The sequence below is a fragment of the Canis lupus genome, chromosome 29, assembly GCF_048164855.1.
Source record: "Canis lupus baileyi chromosome 29, mCanLup2.hap1, whole genome shotgun sequence".
Taxonomy (NCBI): domain Eukaryota; kingdom Metazoa; phylum Chordata; class Mammalia; order Carnivora; family Canidae; genus Canis; species Canis lupus.
This window is the reverse complement of record NC_132866.1, coordinates 36,857,488-36,879,363: the sequence shown is the minus strand read 5'-3', so window position 1 is coordinate 36,879,363 and position 21,876 is coordinate 36,857,488. Positions and strand designations below refer to the sequence as shown.

Below are 21,876 nucleotides of genomic sequence, written 5' to 3'. Positions count from 1 at the left end.
AAACAAACAAACAAACAAACAAACAAAAAACAAAACAAAACAGGCTTTTTTATCACTGGGCCTTAACTATTTAGCATTTGAGTTCCTATTGTTTTATCTGCTTTAAGGAAACAAAATATGGGCTTAGAAAACTCTAAATAACTTAGAAATGCATCAGCAGCTTTTCAGATAAATAATTTGAAGATAAGAAAAATGCGACAGTAGTTATTCATTACAAGTCTGTGATATTAATTCTCTCAAAGTTTATTCTGCTACAATCCACATCAGGGATTAGGTACCCCCATGATAAATAAATAGTTGCTCGCTACAGTACTGATTTTATTTTTTAAAATATTTTTACTTATTTATTTATTTGATAGAGAAAGCCAGCACAAGCAGGGGGAGAGGCCAAAGGAGAGAGAGAGATGCATGTTCCCTGCTGAGTAGGGAGCCTGATACTGGGCTTGAACGCAGGACTCTAGGATCATGATCCAAGCCAAAGGCAGACGCCCTACCAGCGGAGCCACTCAGGAGCCCCTATAGTACTGATTTTAAAGAAGGTGGCAGAAGAGGTAGGGAAAAGAGGGGAAGGTCCTCCACTCTTAGAAACCTGATTTATAGGATTGTAGAAACTCGATAGAAGGGACTCTCTCAATTAACTAATGTTCTCCATACCCTTTGTAGACAGGCTGCTAATGCCTAGGGACACCACCTTCTCTGGGCCACCAGGCTACACTGAGCAGGCCCAGCACTTCTGTTCTCACCAGTGGAGTTGTCTGCTTGCCAAGAGTCAACTGTGTTTATCCTCATATTTGTTTATGACAGTTTTATTGTTGATGTTATAATCTAAGTTAATTATATATCACCTAAACCAATAAAAAGAGTACAAAATAAATTGGTCACTTCTTTGAAAATCCAGTTAAGTTCTTGAAAAAGGTTGGAAAAGATGGTCACAAACCATTACTCTCTACTTGGGTGGATACTGCACATGAAAGGTTGAGAGAAAAATCTAGAAGGATTATGCCACCAAAGTGCTTCATAGGTATCTTTAATCTCTTGATCCATTTTCAAGAAATAAATCACAAATCAAAGAAGGCATATAATACTTGTGGATCATGAAAAAAAGGATAACAGTGAATTCCAATCAGCAGAACCCATGGTCAAAAATAGGCTTTGGTGCTACATCAAAGTAATTGGTGAGATATTTTTAAATGATTACTCATTTTAGCTGATTTTTAAAAAAGATTTTATTTATCTATTCATGAGAGAGAGAGAGAGAGAAAGAGGCACAGAGACACACAGAGAGAAGCAGGCTCCATGCAGGAAGTCTGATGTGGGACTCGATTCCGGGTCTCCAGGATCACGCCCTGGGCCAAAGGCGGCGCTAAACCACTGAGCCACCCAGGCTGCCTTGATTTTTTTTTTTTTTTTTTAACTAACCAGCTGCTGGTCCTGATTGTTGGAGAAGAAAGCTTCCATTTTATATAGTTCTTCTTTATCCTTTGTATAAATGGAAAGTTTAAATGCCAACTCTTTCTACTTGACCAATTTTAAAACTGAAAGACTCACTCAAAAGTTAGGTGACGCCAAATACACTCCATGCAGGGTAACTAATTCCATGCAGACTTGACCTACCTCATGTTCCAAAAACAGAGCTTTTAGCTGTCCTTTGGACCAAAAATCCATTGCATATGCTAGCAGCTTCATGGAGACCATATTGATTCTGAGAAAATTCCCAACAAACACAACTCTGTCAATATTCTGGAAAAAAAATTAAAGAACAATTAAATAATGGTATAACTGTACTCCCAGGACCTTGCAGAGTCAACTTGTTTTTTAAGTGAAATTATTTCAGCATTTCCAAAATGAAGTCAAATAAACTTCATAGTGCATACCACAAGAACAAGAGGGTGAGATTCTGGCTGGACCACGCAGAGACTTATGTTGGCCTTATTTGCAGGTATTATGTCAGACTGACTTAGGTCTGATATGAAATTCAGCTACAAACACACATATATAAAATTGTAACTTGAGTTCAAGTTCAGCTAAATTTGCCTTTGCATTCTTTCAATTACCCCAAACTTCCAACTATAAATAAGCAACTCATAAATGAAATGGCCATGGTATGGGTTTTTCATCTAACAAGCTTGCTCAGCTTGCTCTATGCCAAAAAGCAGGAATACAAAAAGAAATGGTTCCCAGTCTCTATCCTTAGGGTATGTTTGGTCAACATGTGTGTGGGTTGAAATGTAACAAAAACTTTGTTTATATTTTTGTTGACATGGATTTGCATTCTGCACACACACTAAACACTGAGCTCAGCCTGTCTGCCATGCAGGGGCTGCTCCACCCACCCACTCACAGAGCCTGTTGCTAGGGTCATTTATGTCAAAGGGAAGAACTTCCTAGAAGGTGGCATCCTTTTCTGTCCAGTTGATCCAGACTCATCAGGATCTAGGAACATGGTCTCTCAATTATCTCAAGTTTTGACAATGTTAAGTCGATGAGTCCATTAACTACTGTGAATATTTTCCATGGGTGGAGGGGCAGGAGGTGGTTTTAATAAGTGCCTAGACTGAGATGTAACAATAAACAGTCAAGAGTAAGTAACTCAGATTAAAGAAGGATTTATTTAAATTTTGGAGTTCCATCTTTTCCCCTAAAACAAGGGAGTCCAATGTAGGGCTTGCTCAGAACCCCACTCCTGCATTACTCTGGTAATGAGCCAGAAGGAATAGACTGGCAATAAAAGCTGATGGACATTCTTTATGTCAAATAAATTCCAGGTGGGTCAAAGATATGACTGTGGAAAGAAAAAAAGACTAGAGAAAACCACAGAACTTAAAAAAAAAAAAAAAAAAAAAAAAAACAATGTTGAGTCCAGTTAATGGCTATTAGGAGGTTCTTCATAGTATCCTGCTCCTGTATGTATGTTTACCAATTTTCATAATAAAAGGATGATATACAACCAAAGCAAGACATAAAATAGTATGTAGAGGGTGAATTGCATGAGATGTGATTACATCTCAATAAAATTGGTGTTTTATTTAAGCAACAATGTGATACAGAGTTTGCTGCCTTGGAAGGGTATGTTTCTGCTGTAGCGCAGACAATAGAGAGTAAGACCCCCAAAGTGAAAAACAACGGCTACTTCAAGTCAGGCTAACATTGCGGGAAAGGCACAAACGGTTGCCCACCTCCCTGGACACCCTTCTGTTGTCTTTGGAACTCTGTATTATGTGTTTGTATTTTCTACTCAAAAATGTGAATAAAAAGTTCAATGTTGATGAAGAAGCATTTTACAGGGTTCCAATAATCACAATTTAAGTATCTATCTATCTATCTATCTTAGAGTCAGTGCATGTGGTGCCCCTGTATGCAATAGCTGAATTCAAGGACTCTCCACTCAGTGAGGGTGGTGTGGGCAGCACCAGCTGATGCTTGATCCCCAGAAACACCACTGCCACCTCCTGCTGTGCCCACTGGGAGCCTCGCCCAGTGCGATCGCTGATTCCTCTCACTGGCCTTACTTTCAAACTGCCACTTTTGCTATACTCCAGCAATAAACGGTATTGAAAGCAAAATGAAAAGTGACAAAATCTGTTGCCCTTCCCCTAGAGTGAATGTGATCATTGTAAAAAGACCTGCGGGCTCGCTCAGGGTCTGTGGAAAGCAGGGGAAAGGGTGGGGCAGGGATGTCACATCTAACTGACCTTTGAGAGCACAGGAGGACAGCCCAAGACACACATACCAGTCAGGCCTTGTTTGGCTACTTGGAAAAACTCCCTTTAAAGGTTAATGTAAAAAAAAATAAATAAATAAACCCTCTGTTAAAATGAGTCCCGTGACCGAAGTGGACTTTGAAAGGCACGTGTCTGAGATACAGTCTTTCTTTGCATTTCAGCCTTGTATCTGAACTCCATTTCAGACAAGGCTGGAAAAAAGTGACCCCGAGCCATAGACTGGTGACACCTTCTACTCAATGTAAAGGAGTATGTTTCTCTGTAACCCCAGAGCTCAAAGACAGGGCTGGCACTGCCCATCATCAAGATTGCCTTCTGCCCTGTTTAAAACCTCAGTGCTCAACTAAGAGGGGACAGGAGGCAGTTTCTGCAGTACCTGTAATACTTTATTTCTTGATCTGAGTGGTGCCTATACAGGTGTGTGTGTGTGTGTGTGTGTGTGTGTGTGTGTGAAAATCCAAGCTGTACACCCAGGATTTGATGATCTTCTATGTGTATTTCTATTAAAATCATATTTTTAAAAGCTCTATTACTGATGCGACTATGATTCTTTAACACTTCTATTACCTGTTGCATGTCCCAACCTCTTTCTTGTCTTTCTAACACAACTCAGTGAAAGCTATTGTACTTTACATGTCTTGTATTACGGAAAAGGGTTCTAGTTTCCCAACGGAATTTTGCAGTTTTAAAACATGTTCCCAAAGCTTTGTTACCAGCTCCACCCCACTCTTGTGCCTGGGGCTCTGGTTGGCCTCAGCTGCAGCAAGCTCTCTATGCTTTGATAGCCCTGTACAATGCTGCTTGAACTCCATGCCACAAGGCAACACTGTAAAGAAGCTGAAAGCAGAGAGAATATCGAATACTGCAAGTAGAACATTTTACCTGCAATTATTTGCAAGGACGCGCAAAGCTTTTCCTCACACTTCAGTAGGTGGGTGGTTAATAATGATGGTCAGAGAGGCTATGGCATGGGTTGTGCTTTTACCTGGTCTCCATGGTTGGATGGTGTATCATTTGTTATCCAGTGCCTACTTAAAAATAAGATGCATATTCCTCTCCATTCCCCAAAACACAACCCTCATGGTCTACAAGATGTGACTAGGACAAAGGGCAGGCTTCCCAAAGGATCTATAATTTTGTAAGGGTCAACAGTTTTGCACTGTTAAAGACAATGTGTATGAATGGCACGAAGCTTCCTCTGGGTTAAGGCCTTACCTCATTCAACGCACACATCCGAGCAATGGAGCCAATGTTGTTGGTGATGGTGACCAGTGTGGCTCGAGCGAGGTCTTCCTTGCTGATGGAATCTCGCTTTTCCTTACTCATCATGTTGCCAAAGCTATGTTGGAAATATTAGTGAGAATGTTCAAAATCATCCTCAGGCAGGCCCCAAGCTTCCACCAAAGTACTGTGGAAAGCTTTATGAATAACTCTGTTCAAACTTAAATGACCTGATTTGGCTACTATGGTTTACAAGCAGACAGGATTACGGTATGAATGGTTGGCTGCCCCCTTTTTTTAAGTAGGGTCAACGTAGTATGGCTATTAATGGGAAAGAAAACTTTTTAATGCTCTCTAGATATATTGACAAGAATGGAACAGGGGAAACTGCTGCAGTTTTCCAGAACCTTCTTTCAAAGTTGCCCTATTTTAAGCACAAGCATCAAAGGCTAAACATCTCAGTGCTTCATAAAGGGTGGGAGATCAAGTCTGAGCTCCAATAACCAGAGATACTTGCACCAGGCTGGTGGGTTGACATCTTAAAAGTACTAAATGAATGGCCAGGGTGGAGAGGTTGCCTTGTTTACACACTACTGCTCCTAGCTACTTCGTCTCTACCTTGATGCTACAGCGGATCCTTGAAGGCCAAATCGTTCATAGTCTCCTCCGTAAATGTCCTTCACCAGCTTATCAACATTGGTGCTGTCGCCTTTAGCTGCCATTTCCAGAGCTTCTTCAAAGGTCTCACAACCAGTCAGCAAGCAACATAGGCCTAGGAATGTTCCACCTCCAAGACTGAAGGAACAATAAGGTTTATTTTTAAATTTTACTTTATTATATGCCCATCCAAGTCCCCAACTACATCAAGATCACTAATATGGGTTAATAAAAAGAGGGAAGAAAAACAAAAGGGCACTTGAATTAAAGTGTAGGGTGCAATAATCTTAGGGTAGATTAGATTTTTAAAGAGGGCAGAGGCTAAAAAGAAACATCAAGGAAAACTTGCCCCTGAATTTAAGAACAAAACCAGAGAAAGACTCTCACTGATTTCCGTTGTGAGACCTTCAGCTAGCTGCTAACCTAAGTACCTCATTCAATCTTCTCACCTATAAAATGGGGCCAAATCAGGATCTCTCTTAATGGGGGGGGGGGGGGGGCAGAGTCTGAAAGCAGCAAATAACCAGAAAAATGGCTGCTATGAAAAAAACAACAACAAAAGAATGTAGCTGAATACAAATACTTGGGAAAAGAAATCATGTGTATGTGAAGTTCAGAAGTGCAGAGCCAGACTGACCCTAGGGCTGTTAGGAGCAGCCAGCCCAGGAGCCGGATCTTTTACCTCAACCTCGATTCTCTAGCAGACAGAATCTCAAAACATTTCTAAAAGGAAGCCACTGATTGCTCACATATGGGCTTTCTTCTGGTAGATTATGGGAAAGAGGGTTAATATTTTACCAACTACCCAATAATCAAAAGTATTAACAAAGGTCATAAAAAAGTTCCAAGGCTCAACTATGTTTTAAAAGCTTTCAGTCATTTTGGGGAAAATTCCTCTAAAATCATCTTTCAGACAAAATTAGAAACTAATTATGGTAGCTGGGGATGAATTTGTGTATTAATACCACGGTTATGTGACAGAGCAAAAAGGAGACGAGAGTAGAGCTATCCCGAGTGACCTCCTGACAGGAAAGGGAGCACTGGCGTGGCCTTCGCTCTGTTTACCCGGAGCAGAGGCAGGAGAGCAAATGAAGAGTCAATGCTCACATCAGTTTGTTCTCAAGCTCCAGGAGCTGCCAGCCCCGGGAATCCCATGCGTGTTGGGGTACTGGCTTTCAGTTCTAAGAGGAAATTCAAGTTGAGATTAAAGTTATTTTAAATTTAAATTTGAAGAAAGAAACTTTTAGGGGAAATTATATTTACTGTCAATAACTGTTAACAAGAAGGTGCCAGACTGTAGACAGGCACACCGTTCTTCAAATTATATCTAAAGTGAAACTGTATGTAACATTTCTTAAGTAGTGATTGTTACAAAAATACTTGACTGAAATGATGGCCCCTCCTGGAAAATTCGGTAGCTAAGACCACCGGTAGCAGCTACCCAACCCAGAGGTGTGGTACCAGGAGATCAAGAGCTCCACAGACGTCACCGCCTTGACAACTCAGTCACTGTAGAGAATTTGATTTCCTCTACTAAGGCTTATCGTCACTTACACGTAACAGCATGTGTCATATTGTCAGTATCGGCCTGCCCTACAAGCTCATGTATTTTAATGGGAACAATTTTTGGTTTGTGTGCCATCTGGATTTGTCTCTGTAGATTTTTAAGGCTTCTCTCACACCTCTAGCTGCCTTCATCCACACTAATAACGTCTCTTTGAACATCAGATATTCATATTAATCAAGGCATTCAACAATCTCCTCCAAACATAGGCAGCGGAAGACATTGGCTGACTTAGAAAGAAGGCAATTCATCAGCTGATGTGTTGGTATGAGTGAGAACGGACAAGTGCTTTGTGTGACTGGAAGATGACCGATGACTCCAGACAAAGCATGGGAGCTGCGTGGGGAAAGCAAGCATGCATTTGCACAGCTGGCACGCTGCAGATAGGAGGAAAGAATGCACAGTCGCAAAAGAGCACTTTATTCATATCCTCAACCTGCTAACCGGTGTTTAACCAATGTGGTTCTCTCACTCATAATCGGATACATCTGTTTGTTTCAGCAGACACAGTAAGACCCTCAGCATATCGGAGACAAAAGCATATGGCTTAGAGACAGCTGTTGAATAGCATCATTACTTTTTGAAAAACCCAACAACCTTGTGGTGAGGGATTTTAGGGAAAAGTAGAAGAAACCTTCAATTACTGAGTGCTTGTGCTCTTAAAATAGATTCCAAAACAATGAGACGAGCTGTACTACTTCTTTCACCAAAGTTTCAAAATTCTTTACATTCAATAATCTGCACATTGCAACAGTGTTGGCTTTAAAGTCCTCTTTTTTCTCTGGCTGCTACAATAAAATTAGAGTACTGTCAAAAGAAAAAAAGTGTTGCTCCTTAATCTAAAATGCAATCAAATCACACATAGCATGAAACAAACCATTTAAAACCAGATGTCTAAAAGAAAACTGATCTTCTGGAATGACGTGGCTTCCTAAAAATAAAAATGTCCAAGGAGAGAATAGGGCATAATATAATAACAAAAACCCTGGAGTTACACCTGTCAGCTCACAATAGCAGTAATAAACATAAAGCTGAAGCTATTTGCTCGGATCAGTGATTCCCAAAGTGTGTTCCACACACTGATGTTCGCTGCTCACCGTAATGGTTTGTATTAGTGGTTTTGTAACTTAGATCAAAAGAAGCCTTTGGCAGAACAACTCTGGTTGGACAGGGAGGAGCTGCAGCCCACAGAGTGGACGTTTCCTTCCCTTCCCCTGCCTGTGGCAGCCCCAGAAAGAGCTTTCTATTTACCTCCAGTCTGCTGTAGCACATTTCCAAAATTACTAGTTGAAAAGCACTTGCAGGGTAACTTAGACATCCAGACAGGATTTGTTGAGGATTGCAAAACATTGGTCATTAATGGGCATTTACCAAATAGCTGGAATTTATGAGCATGATTACACATGTAATAGAAGCCAAACACCACAGTGAGTTCATTAGCTGCTGTTAAAGATGATCCAGTTTCATGGAACTTCCAAGTTTGAGAAAATACAAAATGTGATGTGATTCATGATTTCGCTAAGTGTTAATCAATGAAATGATAAATACCTCTCATCGAGGATAGTGTTTAGCTTGTTGTTACCTTGGGACTAGCTCTATCAATTCAGTGACTCTTTCTGGGGTAAAGTCTGGAGTTACTTCAAAATTGTACTCTAATGAGATCGCCATCTAAGGTAAAACTAGCTTGGTTGAAATATTCATTTATCTTTGATGCTCCCGACAGTCCCAGTGAAGCCCTGGGACAGTTGTGATTTTTCTGTGTGCAAGAAAGCTTAGTTCTGTATGCTCGGTGAGAAAAGGTATACCTAAGGGTAATTAACATCCTATATTCTGAACATAAGCAGGATTTAGTGAGGGTGTGTGTGTGCACGCGCTTGCGCACCAGGGTTTCTCAATAGAAGTACTATATTGACTTCTGAGGCTCAATACTTTTTTTTTGTTTTTTGTTGTTATCTGTGCATTGCAGATATTTAGCAGTACCCCTGACCTCTAGCTACTAAATGCCAGTAGCACCCACCTCCAATAGGGACGGCCAAAAAATGTGTCCAGGCATTGCCAAAATTCCCCCCGGGGCGGGTGGGGGTGGGCAGGGAAGGCTAAATCTTCCCTTCCCGGGTGGTGAGTCACTGAGGCAGACCCATTACAGGTCATGGATATACAGTAGCAAAACAGTGCTGTTTCTCCTAATGGATGAGGGAGGAGTGCAGCAGACTTTCAGGGCTGGAAATGTCCACAGACACTATCTAAGAAATGACCCCCTTCGTGGCACAAACAAGGACGTGGAGGCCCAGAGGAGGAGTTACATGATATCTTCATCTTTAAAAACCAGTGGTTTAAAAAAACAAAACAAAACAAAACAAAACAAAACAAAAAACCAGTGGTTTCTGGGATGCCTGGGTGGCTCAGCAGTTGAGCATCTGCCTTTGGATCGGGGCGTGATCCTGGGGTCCCGGGACAGAGTTCCACAGCAGGCTCCCCTCTGGGAGCGTGCATCTCCCTCTGCCTATGTCTCTGCCTCTCTCTGTGTGTCTCTCATGAATAAATAAAATCTTAAAAAAAAAAAAAAAGGAAAAACAAACAAAAAAAACCAATGGTTTCAACATCACGTCCCAAAGCACATTCCACATGGCACTAGTTCCTTAAGTCATTCCTCTAAAAACGGGTTCTGTGGTCTCGTAAGTGGGAGAAACACTTCATACCATATCCTTCACTTGCAAGTAAGAAAAACTTTTAAAAATTACATTTACACTAGGACGTCTCAAAGATTTCTGACCCTGGATCCTCTTCCCATGTCCGATTGCTACTAACAGGAAGCTGAGCGCCTCTGCCCTTAGGGCGTGTATGTGCTAACAACCAGGTACTCTGCCCCTCTTGCCACCTGTCAGTGGCACTCCGAAATTCCTTTAAGAGGCATGCCAACTATTCCAGTTTTCAGGTGGAACATTTAACTGAGGGTAAAAAACCTTTTTTTTTTTTTTTTTGGTAAAGCCAGTTTGGTTTACTGGTTGAAATGACAGATGATTTCAAGCAATTCATCCTGTGCTAGGCACCAAGGAAATTCTAAAAGAAGGATTCTTTGAAGCCCTCTCTGACCATCCCAGGCATCCTTTCTTCTGGATCCTACTTTCTTACGGTCCCTGCCATTCATCTGGCACTTAACACATACTGCTTTTTGGGTTTGGTGGGTGTGGCCTTCTTCCCTCAACCTGACTAGTTTTCAGCAGGCTAAGGATTATGTTTTATGAACCTTCACATAAATTATCCTCTTGCTATGTTAACATATGCAATAAATCCTTTTTAAGATCTTACTTTTAAAAGTGTGTTCAACACAAATAATCTTTTTATAAACTGGGCTTCAAGATAGAGGTCTGGGTTTAAGTACAGAAAGGTTCTCCTAGCAGAAACCATGTTTACCTGGTCCCTGTAACTCTTTTATAGTTGTCCTTGGAGTATACTGCTAGAATGCTGACACCTGAGCCCATGTTCACCAGCAACATAGGGTATGGGTTATCAAGGCAGTAAGGCTTTTTTTGACACAATTCAGGATTTGTGGGATTTTCAAAATAGTAACATTCCGGCTTGCCGTTGAAGCCGACGGAGTCAACATAAAGCAGGCCCTGAATCAGACAGTCCAGTTCATCCAGTTTATGGAGCTGCAGGTCAGCAATCTGAAAGAGAACAAAACCTCGTGAGAGAGGCTATGACTACCTTAGGGGCTTTTAGCTGTACTGAAAATATGTCATTAACAGTAAAAGCATGGAAACGTCTTTAAAACTCCAAGTTGTGAAACCTTGTTAATGATTAGCCACTCAAAAAAAAATAATAATAATTAGCCACTCAGGGACGCCTGGGTGGCTCAGCAGTTGAGCCTTTGCCTGGCTCAGGGCGTGATCCCGGAATCCCGGAGTCCCAGAATCGAGTCCCATATCAGACTCCCTGCATGGAGCCTGCTTATCCCTCTGCCTGGGTCTCTGCCTCTCTCTCTCTCTCTCTCTCTCTCTGTCTCTCATGAAGAAATAAATAAAATCTTAAAAAAAAATAATTAGCCACTCTGCCAGAAAAGTAGCCTTTGCTGGATATCATGTCTGCTCACAGTGGGAACTAAAGAACAGAAATGGCCTGGTTCCTGGTAAAGTATCCAGGAGCCCATGTAATGAGTTGAACTGGTGGGCCCTAAGAGGTATGGCCATGTCCTAATTTTTAGAACCTGTGAATGTTACCTGATTTTGAAAAAGGGTCTTCGCAGATATGATTAAGTTAAGGATCCTGGGATGAAGAGAACATCGTGGATTATCTGTGTAGACCCTAAATCCACTGACAAGCTTCCTTATGAAACACAGGAAAGATCTGATGGACAGAGGTGAAGGACATATGAAGATGAAGGCAGAGATTGTAGTACTCCACGACAGGTCAAGGGATGCCAACAGCCACCAGAAGCTGGAAGAGGCAAGGAATGGAACCTGCCTGAGAGCCTTGAAAGGAGGTGTGGTCCTGTCAATACCTCGATTTTGTTCTCTAGAACTATGACTGAATACATTCTTATCGTTCTAAGCTACTGCGTTTGTGGTTATTCGTTAGGGCAGCCACGGGAAACCAATACAGCATATACTAAGTCCAGGGTTCTACTGTAGGGGGAGGAGAGTGAGAATGTTCTGAAAGCAGAAACCCACACTTCCCACACACGAGGTCCTCAGCAAGGCCTGGTGAGCCTGGACCCTGGAGACAATTCCCTTTGAGCCTACACAACCCAACTGTCCTCTTCCCAAGCCTGGGTTTTGTAGGTAGATAGACCCGGCTTTGAATTCTAGCTCTAACACTTAACCGAGGTTTGTGGGGCAAGTTTAACTTGAGAAGCCTCAGTTGCCTCTCTGTAAAATGGGGATAATACTCACTGTACAGTGTGGTTGTAAAGATTTCATGATAATAATATATGTACAAAGAGCTCAAAACATGTTGGCTCTTTTATGAATAGTGGGGGTGGCCCAAAGTGTCTTTTCATGATCCCATGAGAAAAACTCCCATTCTCCCAGGTATAGGGGGAAAAAAAGTAGATGAGGATGAATTGGCTGTGGGATAGATGTAGGGGAGATAGATTGGCCACTTTGCATCCTCAAAAGTTTAATTCTTGGTCTCCAAGAATAATATTATTGCCAGTCTACATGCTTGGGTTGATGATCATTTCTCATAGACAAAATAATAATAATAATAATAATAATAATAATCTAATAATCACCAACATGACACTAAAGCAACAAAGGAAGACAATTTGTAAGGACTATCTTAAATTAAAAAAAATCTTTAAGAAGGGCAGCCCCAGTGGCCCAGCGGTTTTGGCGCCACCTTCGGCCCCGGGTGTGATCCTGGACCTCAACCCAGGATTGAGTCCCACGTCAGGCTCCCTGAATGGAGCCTACTTCTCTCCCTCTCCCTCTGCCTGTGTCTCTGCGTCTCTCTCTCTCTCTCTCTCTGTCATGAATAAATAAATAAAATCTTTAAAAAAATCTTTAAGAAAATAATACCTAATATTTATTGTTTATTACACCCCAAGAACGTGTAGTATATCATTTAATTCTCAAAAAATTCTCTAAGTAGGTGTTTTATCCACTTTATGGTTAAGGCTCTCAGAGCTTCAACAACTTTCCCTGAGTGATATAACTAGCAAATAGCTCCCAGGGACTCACTGTTCTCTTGTCTTCATAATGTGTAGTGCTTCTGGGATCTGGAAATGACCTAAACAAGTACTACCCTAGGATACTTTGCTAAAGAGGCATCATCTTCATTACAAAAGTTAATAGCTGGAAGAACACTTCTGACTTCATATCACTCATCTGAATGTCCCATTCAACTAACTCCACAAAATCTACACCTAATGAACAGAATTAGTTTGAATAGAATACCAGCATGATGGTATAAGTTTTCTTGATACAAAGAAACAACCATTCTGGTTTGTTTGTTTGTTTTAATTTAGAGATCTCACTGACTTTATTCAATGACTCATGAATTGGGCAGCATACCATCTAGCAAGTAGAAAGGAAATCCCTAGAAACAATCATCGTAAATGACACCTGCTGATAAAGTAAATCTATCTTATAAATGATTCCAAACTTTTCATTTTTTACTGAGTGAATATTTTGGGCGAGATCCAAGTAAATACCCATGTCTTAAGGGGGTAATACTTTAGGTATAAAACTATCTGGAGACCTGAAAGGCTGTAGTGAGACACTGTTGTGTAAATGCCATCTTTGTCCTCCATTCTTCGGCCCTAATTAACCTCTTCCACTTACAGCACTAATTAGAACCTGGCTAGTTTTCTGGTTCATCAGGTGCCCCTGAGCACGATGCTCAAAGGCCTGTCCCATAATAATAGCTTAATAAATATTTGTTAAGTGGGACAGGGAAAGTTGTCACTTCTTAGATCAAGCCAAACTGAAAAGTAGCAATTTCATCAGATAGTTGTGGGACCATAGGTTAACCTGCTTAAAAATTAATCAGAGGCCCATCAACAATATTGACAGCCAGGCCCAGAGACAACATCACAAACACAAGACAGAGACACAGTATGTCTACCTAGACATCCTGAACCTATGCTGTGGAAAAAGAAAAAAACCTATCAAGGCAAATAAACTAAGCACATACAACTTTGATCTGAAAGGAAACACTGTTATCTTTCTCATCAAACTCAGCTTCAAATAAAGTGCCAGCAGCAAACAAACATCTGTGCTGTACATTTTACTGCAGGATGGATATTTCTTTTTTTTTTTTTTTAAAGTAGACAAGTGCAATATTTATTTATTTATTTATTTATTTTTAATTTTTATTTACCCGTGATAGTCACAGAGAGAGAGAGAGAATGAGGCAGAGACACAGGCAGAGGGAGAAGCAGGCTCCATGCACCGGGAGCCCGACGTGGGATTCGATCCTGGGTCTCCAGGATCGCGCCCTGGGCCAAAGGCAGGTGTCAAACCGCTGCGCCACCCAGGGATCCCAGGATGGATATTTCTGAAGCCTGGTCATGCATTCCCAAACTGGGAAAGAGAAATATTTGTCACTTCCACTGAGACCTTAGAGACCTCCCTCAAAAGTTATCACCATACAGAGAAAAGCCCAGGCTCCCAAGTGTAAGCAAAGAGTCAAATCATTACTTGGATATTCAAACAGGCCATCTGAAATTCAGAACAGGATGGGCATTGCTCCTCACAGGTTGTAGTTTGTAAATACAACAGAACTGACTTTGTGGAACATTCAGCACATTCAAATCCTAGCTATGAAAAACCCTCTTTCTCTGGGCTTAGTGTTCTTTCTATCAAGGGTAAGAAATGCAAATGCCTACAGGAGACAGTAAGGAAACCCCTGGAAACCTCAAAAGGCAAGAAGAAAAAGTGAAAGTGAGAACCTGGTTCATGGAAAGTCACTTTAATGGATATGGACAATAATAAATAAATGTACAATCTCTAAAAAAAAAATGAAAAAGAAAACATAAGAGTGAAGCCCTTAGCTAGAATGATGGGGATAGTAGTGTACAGGGGATTGTTGTGCATACACATATTTGCAATTTCACCTGCAGCTCATTGTTGCCATGTCAAAATGGAGGATCAGCGTAATTAATTAGCTGACACTAATTTATGTTTTTTGTTTTTGTTTTTTAAATATAGCAGGCCAACCAAACATATCTGTGGGCTGATTCTGACTTCCATCCTGTTAATTTTATAGATATTCTAATGCTAATTTCTATGATGGGTCTTTTTTAAAAATTTCATTCCCCTTAGCTACTTTTTAAAATTTAAATTCAATTAGCCAACATATAGTACATCATTAGTTTCAGAAGTAGTGTTCAATAATTTATCAGTTGTGTAAATACCCGGTGCTCATCACATCACGTGCCCTCCCTAAAGTCCCTCACCCAATTACCCCATCCCCTCACCCACTGCCCCTCCAGCAACTCTCAGTTTGTTTCCTATCGTGAAGAGTCTCTCATGATGGATCTTAAATGATGACAGATCTGAAATATCAGATTCAGCAAACATGCAGATGAAGCTATAGCTAATGTGAACATAACCTTGTAACCAAGGTGTGCTTGTAAATGTTTAACAACCAGCTCTCTGGGAGCTAAAGCCCTGGTTTTGAGTATTTACCAATTTCTGTGGTATAATCGCCCCCATGATGGCTCCACTCCTAGAGATTCTGACTGCATTTCTAACAATATCCCAGGTGATGTTGATGCTGCTGGTCCCCCGACCACACAGTATTAGGAGTTGAAGAACTGCGATTAGTCCATGACCCAGGTACAGTGAGAAGAGGCATTTGATAAGGTCGCATACTGTCCGTAACAGTGCTTGCCCTTGCTAATTCACAGGGCTATCTTCAAAAATCAAATGAGATACCTATGTGAAAATGTTTTGAAGATTTTAAAGAACTATATACATGGATTCTAATTATGTGAGAAGTAAAATAATTCGAGTCTTATCTCAAGATAAAATGCACTAATCTGCTAATCAAAACATTATTTCCACATTGAAGATTCTAATTTATAGAGGGAGCTCAGTGATTCCTGGATGCTAATACTGGGAAAAATATGGATCCCAAACACAAAGCATGCTCAGAATACGTTGTAAAAGGTTGTCTGTATGTTCTTCAGCTCAGTCTGTCAAAAATAACTAAATAAAGAGTTAAATAAATAAATCTGGTAAAAAAAAAAAAAGTCCCAAGAGACTCCATAGCTACTCCTATGGGGGTATTCTAAGGACCTGTCCCAAACCAGTTATATTACTTCTCTGTAGTTGAGAAATAAGTCACCAAATTGTATTTCAGAAATGAATAAAATACATATTTGTATGATTCCTTATACTTCCCAAGGTGCTTTTGAGGACACTAGCTCCCTAAATCACACCGGAAGTGGCAGAAAAGGTTATCTTACTAAGCCAAGAATGATTCACATATAAAATAGTTGATTCTGAATTACAAATTTCACTCAGGGCTCTTTTCTCTAACCAAAGGAGACCTAGGAGACCTGAGAGAGATGAATTTCTAACATGTTCTGTGAGTAAGAAATATGACAAAGCCTCAAAGATGGCTTCTTCTTCCCTGCACCCAATGATAAAGAGGCCAAGTATCAAGCCAGACCCAAGTGGAGATATGACATGGTCTACCAAAAATTATGCTGCTACAATGACATGAATCAGTCCCTGGATTAATAATAGGAACCAAGCTAATAAAAGTCCTTGAGTGGTCCATTTAGATTTAGAGATTCACATATCCACAATTGTCCTCCCTCTTCCTGAGATTTTTTTCCCCAGTATTCTTAACTTTTTTAGATTGTTTCCTTAGAGATTTCTGGTTTAAGTTAAAAGGCCAATTCTTCAGCTCTCACACCTTGAGAAAAATATAATAAAGCAACCAAAATATCCTTTTCTGTTCCCTAAATCTCATTCAACCAATAAGATTATTGCTATTCCCCGTTTGTTAGGGGATATGTCTTTTTTGAAAAGTAAGTCATAAAAGTAAGAAAAGTAAGACAGTAAGAGTCACTTCTAACTTCTAGTTAAAGTTAGTCTTACACTGAACAAAACTCCCAAGGAAAAGTATCTATTATAATGAAGAGTTAGCTGGACAAAAAGGATGTTTTGTTTTGTTTTGTTTTGTTTTTTCCCATACGTTCTCTATTATTGGAATATTTTGCATTTTAAAGAACTCTTACTGAAGTTAGGAAGTGTAGTTGTGGATGAAAATATTAGATTTGGTACATAAGATACTCTAGTGTGTTCTTCAAAATAAAACTCACAGAATAGAGACAGGGGACAGCTAAGTCTTCCCCTTAAGGATCATTTTCTTCAATGGTGGGATTCCTCATTGGCTTTTCAGTTTCTTAGACCATTTATAGTTAGATTACGTTTTTCTTTGGTGTCCCACTTTGGTGTATCATTAATTCAGAAAGCTAAATTTTGCCAGTCAGAAGTTTATTTGTGACAGTGATCCTAAAACATTAAAAGAAGCAGAAAGGAAACAAGGAAGGAAGAGAGGGAAGGAAAAAAGAAATGCCGTTTTGTTTGGTTGAAAGTCTTCTACACAGGGGTCTAACTTAATGATTGTCTCATGGTTTATAGCTCTCTCTTGTACATTTGAAATTGGATGAAGACTAGTTGACATTGTCTGAGGATTTAAGTATATTTACTATACATAAAAAGGACATAGTCATTAGATGTAATAATTGCTAATGATTCAGGGTCTCTTGAATGTCTTTTAGTTAGCTCTAATTACTCAGGTTTTTAAAACATTTCTGTAAAGCCGTCTTATATCAAAAAGTGATTTTATAGCAATGACAGGACTTTATATTATATATATGCGCATTGCTTTACTTTGTCAGAATGCTTACTATATATAGTAGTAAATATTGATCATTTGCAACCATGTAAGCACCTTCAGTTTTCTATTCTGGAAAGGAGAGGTGGGAAGAGCTTGGATTTAGCACACCTAAGGATCTTAGCACTTACTATTCCCTCTGCTTAAAATACCCTTCCCCGGATACTGGCCTGCTTTGCTTTGTTACTTCTGGTTCCTGCTCCAATGTTACCTTATCACACTAAAGCCCTCCCAACCCTCCTAACCCCTCTTACCCTGCCTTTTTTACCTTCACACACACACACACACACACACACACACACACACACACACACGAGATAGATAGGATATATGGTATATTCTGTACTTTTATATTCATCTGTTTATTTAATTACTGACCAGCCTCCACACTAGAATATAAGCTCCTGGAGGGCAGGGCCTTTGTTTTGTTCCTAACAGTACTTGGCACACAGAAGGAGCACAACAAATACTTGTTGGATGAGTGAATGAATGCCTAGGAAAGAGGATGATAAGACCTATCCATCCGCATAGACTTTGGAAGGATAAAGGCACATTCACTTAGTGCACTGACAAATAGGCTATAGGAAGAGATCAGTTCTGTCTTCACTTTATCTAAGACTGAGCATGGAAACAGGAGGCAGCCCTCTTCTTTCTTTTATGGATATATGTCCCTAGCAGGCCAAGCTGTTTGGTAAATACTCCAGACTTGCTCACTGCTCCAGTCTATTCATTAGGGTCCAGAAGCTGCCTGAAGGAGTAGAGGCTTCTTTACCTTGGTTATAAGAAAATATGACCTATCTCAGTTCAGAACCTTGAGAAACACCTTGCTCACAGCCAACATCTATTGAGTAACTTTCTCCCAGAATGTACATTACCCTAATGAGGAACGGAGGCAGTGAGGATGTTGCATAAATGATCCAGGTCACCTGGGTTCACTTTAGGCTCCTTAGTGAAGGTGTCCCCTGATAGGGTAACCTGGCGAACTCCTAGCATTAGGCTGGGTGAGCAAATTCTTCTGAATTAGAATTGAGCTGACACCCTAGTTCTGACTAGGAGGCATTACTAGAGCCTCTTAAGCTCTCTTTAGCTTTAATTTCCTTATCCAAGTAGCACAAGAATGCTATACTTCCCGGTCTCCAAAGGTGACTTCAGGTTCTAATGTCCTAAAACTCCTCCCTCCTCTCTTCACTTTACTGCCACCTTTTTGCAGATGATAATACTGAAGGCTCCAGACGGGATATGTCTCACCCAAAGTCATCCAGCTAGTTAAATGCAGAGACAACACTAGAATTCAGGTTCAATGCTTTTCCAACTATGAACTCAAATTTAATTTTCATGCCCCCCCCCAAAAAAATAATTTTCATGCCCCTGGACCTCAGCCTTTTCAGTTTCAAAACTCTTTGATCTTTGGGCCCCTTTACTGGGAAAAAGATGCTATGAATCGTTTAGGTGACAATCAAATTCCACTGATGTGTTGGGAAAAGGAACACAGGAGGAAAAGCCAAAACCTGGTATCATGAGTCTCATCCAGGATACTGTGCTATGACTCCATTGCCAGCTCCTCTAGAAACTACTTGGTACAATCAATGGGATAAATGATGTTACTTTTTATGATACAAAAAAAAATTGCATTCATAGCTTTTTAAAATGCCATGAATAATGTATTGATTCATTAATTTATTCATTAATGATAGACTTTACAGCAAGCCTGGATTACACTAGTTCCATGACAGAATGCCAGTAATTTGCACTCCAGGCTTTGAAAAAGTGTATTTTACAACTTATCTCACTGTATTTTTCAACTTTCTGGCAAGACTAACCCCCAAATCTTCCAAACTTTTCTTCTCTAATGGCCAGTCATTTCTGTTGAACCTAGCTAACTATTTTCTCTTTGTTTTCTACATCTTTTATTGCACTTTATTCTCATTTTATTTCCTGTTAGTTGAGGCTGGACAGTGCAGAGATTATCTTGACTGTAAAGATGTAGAAATTGGAACACACAATTGTTAAGAGATTGCTAAATAAAGAGAAACATGAGATATCTTACTCATCCATGTCCTCCGTTTAGCCAAATTTGTCAAACGTAAATGAGCAATGCAGAGCTGGTATAGACTGCTACTCAGGAAACAGCATTGTTCTTATTATGTAAATCCACACACCTGAAATCTTACTATTAAAGGAAGTCACCTATAAATAATACCAAATGTTTTGCTTTTGTTTCAAACAAAACTTCTGAATGACATTCATAAAACAGAAAAGACACTTAGAGCGAACAACGGCTAGACAGCAGTAATCCTTTCTTAGAGGAGTTACAGAAAGCCTTTCTGGCAGGCCTGCATCTCTACAGCTATAAAAGCGGGATGATGATTATGCTTTTCATGACACCACGGTAAGAATCTGGAAAACTCTAAAACACTTCCGAAAGGGAATGATACCATCTTATCTTTAGCATATCGTGCAGCCATAACTATAAGAAAAATGATGATGAGAGCTAATATTTATAAGCATTTGCTAAGAAGTGCTGGGTCCATAGGATCTCACCTAATCCACTCTGTAACACCCCTACGGGCACAAACTATTCATACACAGGAGGAACTGAGTCACAGAGAGGTGAAGGTACCCTGTCCACAGTCCCAAGGCTAGCAGTCAAGTTCTTCCCTATGAGAAGCCATGCATTTGGACATGGGAGAGGCTTGCTTTCCTTCTCTGAGAGGGGGTTTTGCTGTGTAACAAGCTCAAACCTGACATACCGTTCTGAAGTCCTTTTCAAACTTGAAAGCCCCGCCTCCGGTGGCGCAGAGGGTGGTGTGAAGGCTGGAGAAGTTCTTCTCGCTGCCCATCTGAATGAACCTGTGCATGGCACAGCTGGGGAAGCGGATGAAGTGCAGGTTCCCTTTGCGCCCACACATGGTCAAATTTTTCAGTTCTAAGTGAACGTCTCGGATCCCGGTTTTCCCATAAGCCGTATTAGAAGTCAAATACTTCCTGATGCTCTTCAGGTTCTCCACCTCCTCTTGTTCCTCTTCAGCTGTAATATCCTTCGGTTCGAAGTAGACCAATTTAACCAGCGTTCCACCGATATCCATGCCGAACCATGGGAATGCTGGAGGACAGAAAGACAGTACTGTTGAATTCTATGCTTTTAAAGAGATGCTCAGTTTCTGAATATTCGAAAATAAAATGCAGCGACATCACCTCTGTATGTGCACTGAACATCCAATTCCCCTTACTTCCACGGTATGTGCCAAAGAGACAGGCAAGGAGAAACCCACCATTTAGATGGTGCCGGGGACTCTGTCTACACTCCACTCAGAGTCTGCCTCAGGACTGAGGCTGAGAAGAGGAACAGGACTTTGCAGTGCCCTAGGCCAATCTCAATTCCCAGTGCTTCTCAGGGCTCGAGTATCTTCTCAAGCTGAGTACAATTCCAATTCTTAAAGATCTATTTTTGCATACATCACAGCTCCTAAATGCGAGCTATTTTTTTTTTTTTTAAATGCTAGCTATTTTATCAGAATCTCAGCCAAAGAAACAGTGATCTGTTCCAATGCTGGGAAAAACTGGCTATGCTAGGTGTACCACGAGGCGGGTTGGTCTCTAACCCACTTGGCCCACTCCTAGGGTACTTTTCAAAGACAACTGTTATAGCGTTCAATTTTTGCCTCCACAAGCTAACTGTGTAAGACATGAGTCTGCTGCTTTAGTCTACAGAATAGGCAGGAAGGAGGAAGGGAGAGTAGGTTGAGAGAGATGATGACCCTATGGTGGCATAAATCTAAAAAGAACAGTTCCCATTATAGTGTGTTTCTTTTTCATGAAGCAGAAACACTACCTTTGCATCCTGAGTCGCCTCTTCTCTCCCACAGGTTGATTTAATTCAGGGGTGCAATTTGGGCATGAGTATTTTCTGAAAGTTCCCTCATGGTCGCAATCTGTAGGCTTAGGAATTGCTGAACCAGAAGAACCTTGGCCTCTGACAGGCAAGCCCACCAATAAGCATAGTTCCTGACCAGGTCTACAACATGAAGGCATGCCTTTAGGGAATGATGTGTGTGTGTGTACATTTTATATATATAAGCTTATATATATATAAAATCTACTCCAGATGTTTATCTATAACAAGATAAATCTCCATAATAGTTATTTTTATTGTTATTAAAAGAACAGGCTGAGCTCCCTGAACAGGCCAACTTCATTTAGAGGTGACCTAGAAAGTTACTGCTGTGTTGTCATATGCTTGCTCTGTGATGAACACATAGCAAACCCGAATGAGACTGCAAAATCTGGGGTCTCCCTTTTCATTTCCTTCAGCAGACTCCATGGGCTAAATCTGCAACTGTAATATTAAAGCAGAGT

The 21,876-nt window shown here is 40.5% G+C and overlaps 1 protein-coding gene across 2 annotated transcripts in view; it reads right to left on the bottom strand.

Annotated features, from left to right (window-relative positions):
- PANK1 (pantothenate kinase 1) overlaps positions 1 to 21,876 on the bottom strand; it is a 57,794-nt gene that overhangs the window by 3,232 nt on the left and 32,686 nt on the right. For both annotated transcript variants that reach the window (XM_072806158.1, XM_072806159.1), the window contains exons 2-6: positions 20,271 to 20,623; positions 10,579 to 10,832; positions 5,562 to 5,738; positions 4,938 to 5,061; positions 1,615 to 1,740 (exon numbers count right to left, since the gene is read on the bottom strand). In XM_072806158.1, coding sequence (XP_072662259.1) covers positions 1,615 to 1,740; positions 4,938 to 5,061; positions 5,562 to 5,738; positions 10,579 to 10,832; positions 20,271 to 20,623 — 1,034 coding nt within the window. The remainder of the gene's footprint in view (positions 1 to 1,614; positions 1,741 to 4,937; positions 5,062 to 5,561; positions 5,739 to 10,578; positions 10,833 to 20,270; positions 20,624 to 21,876) is intronic.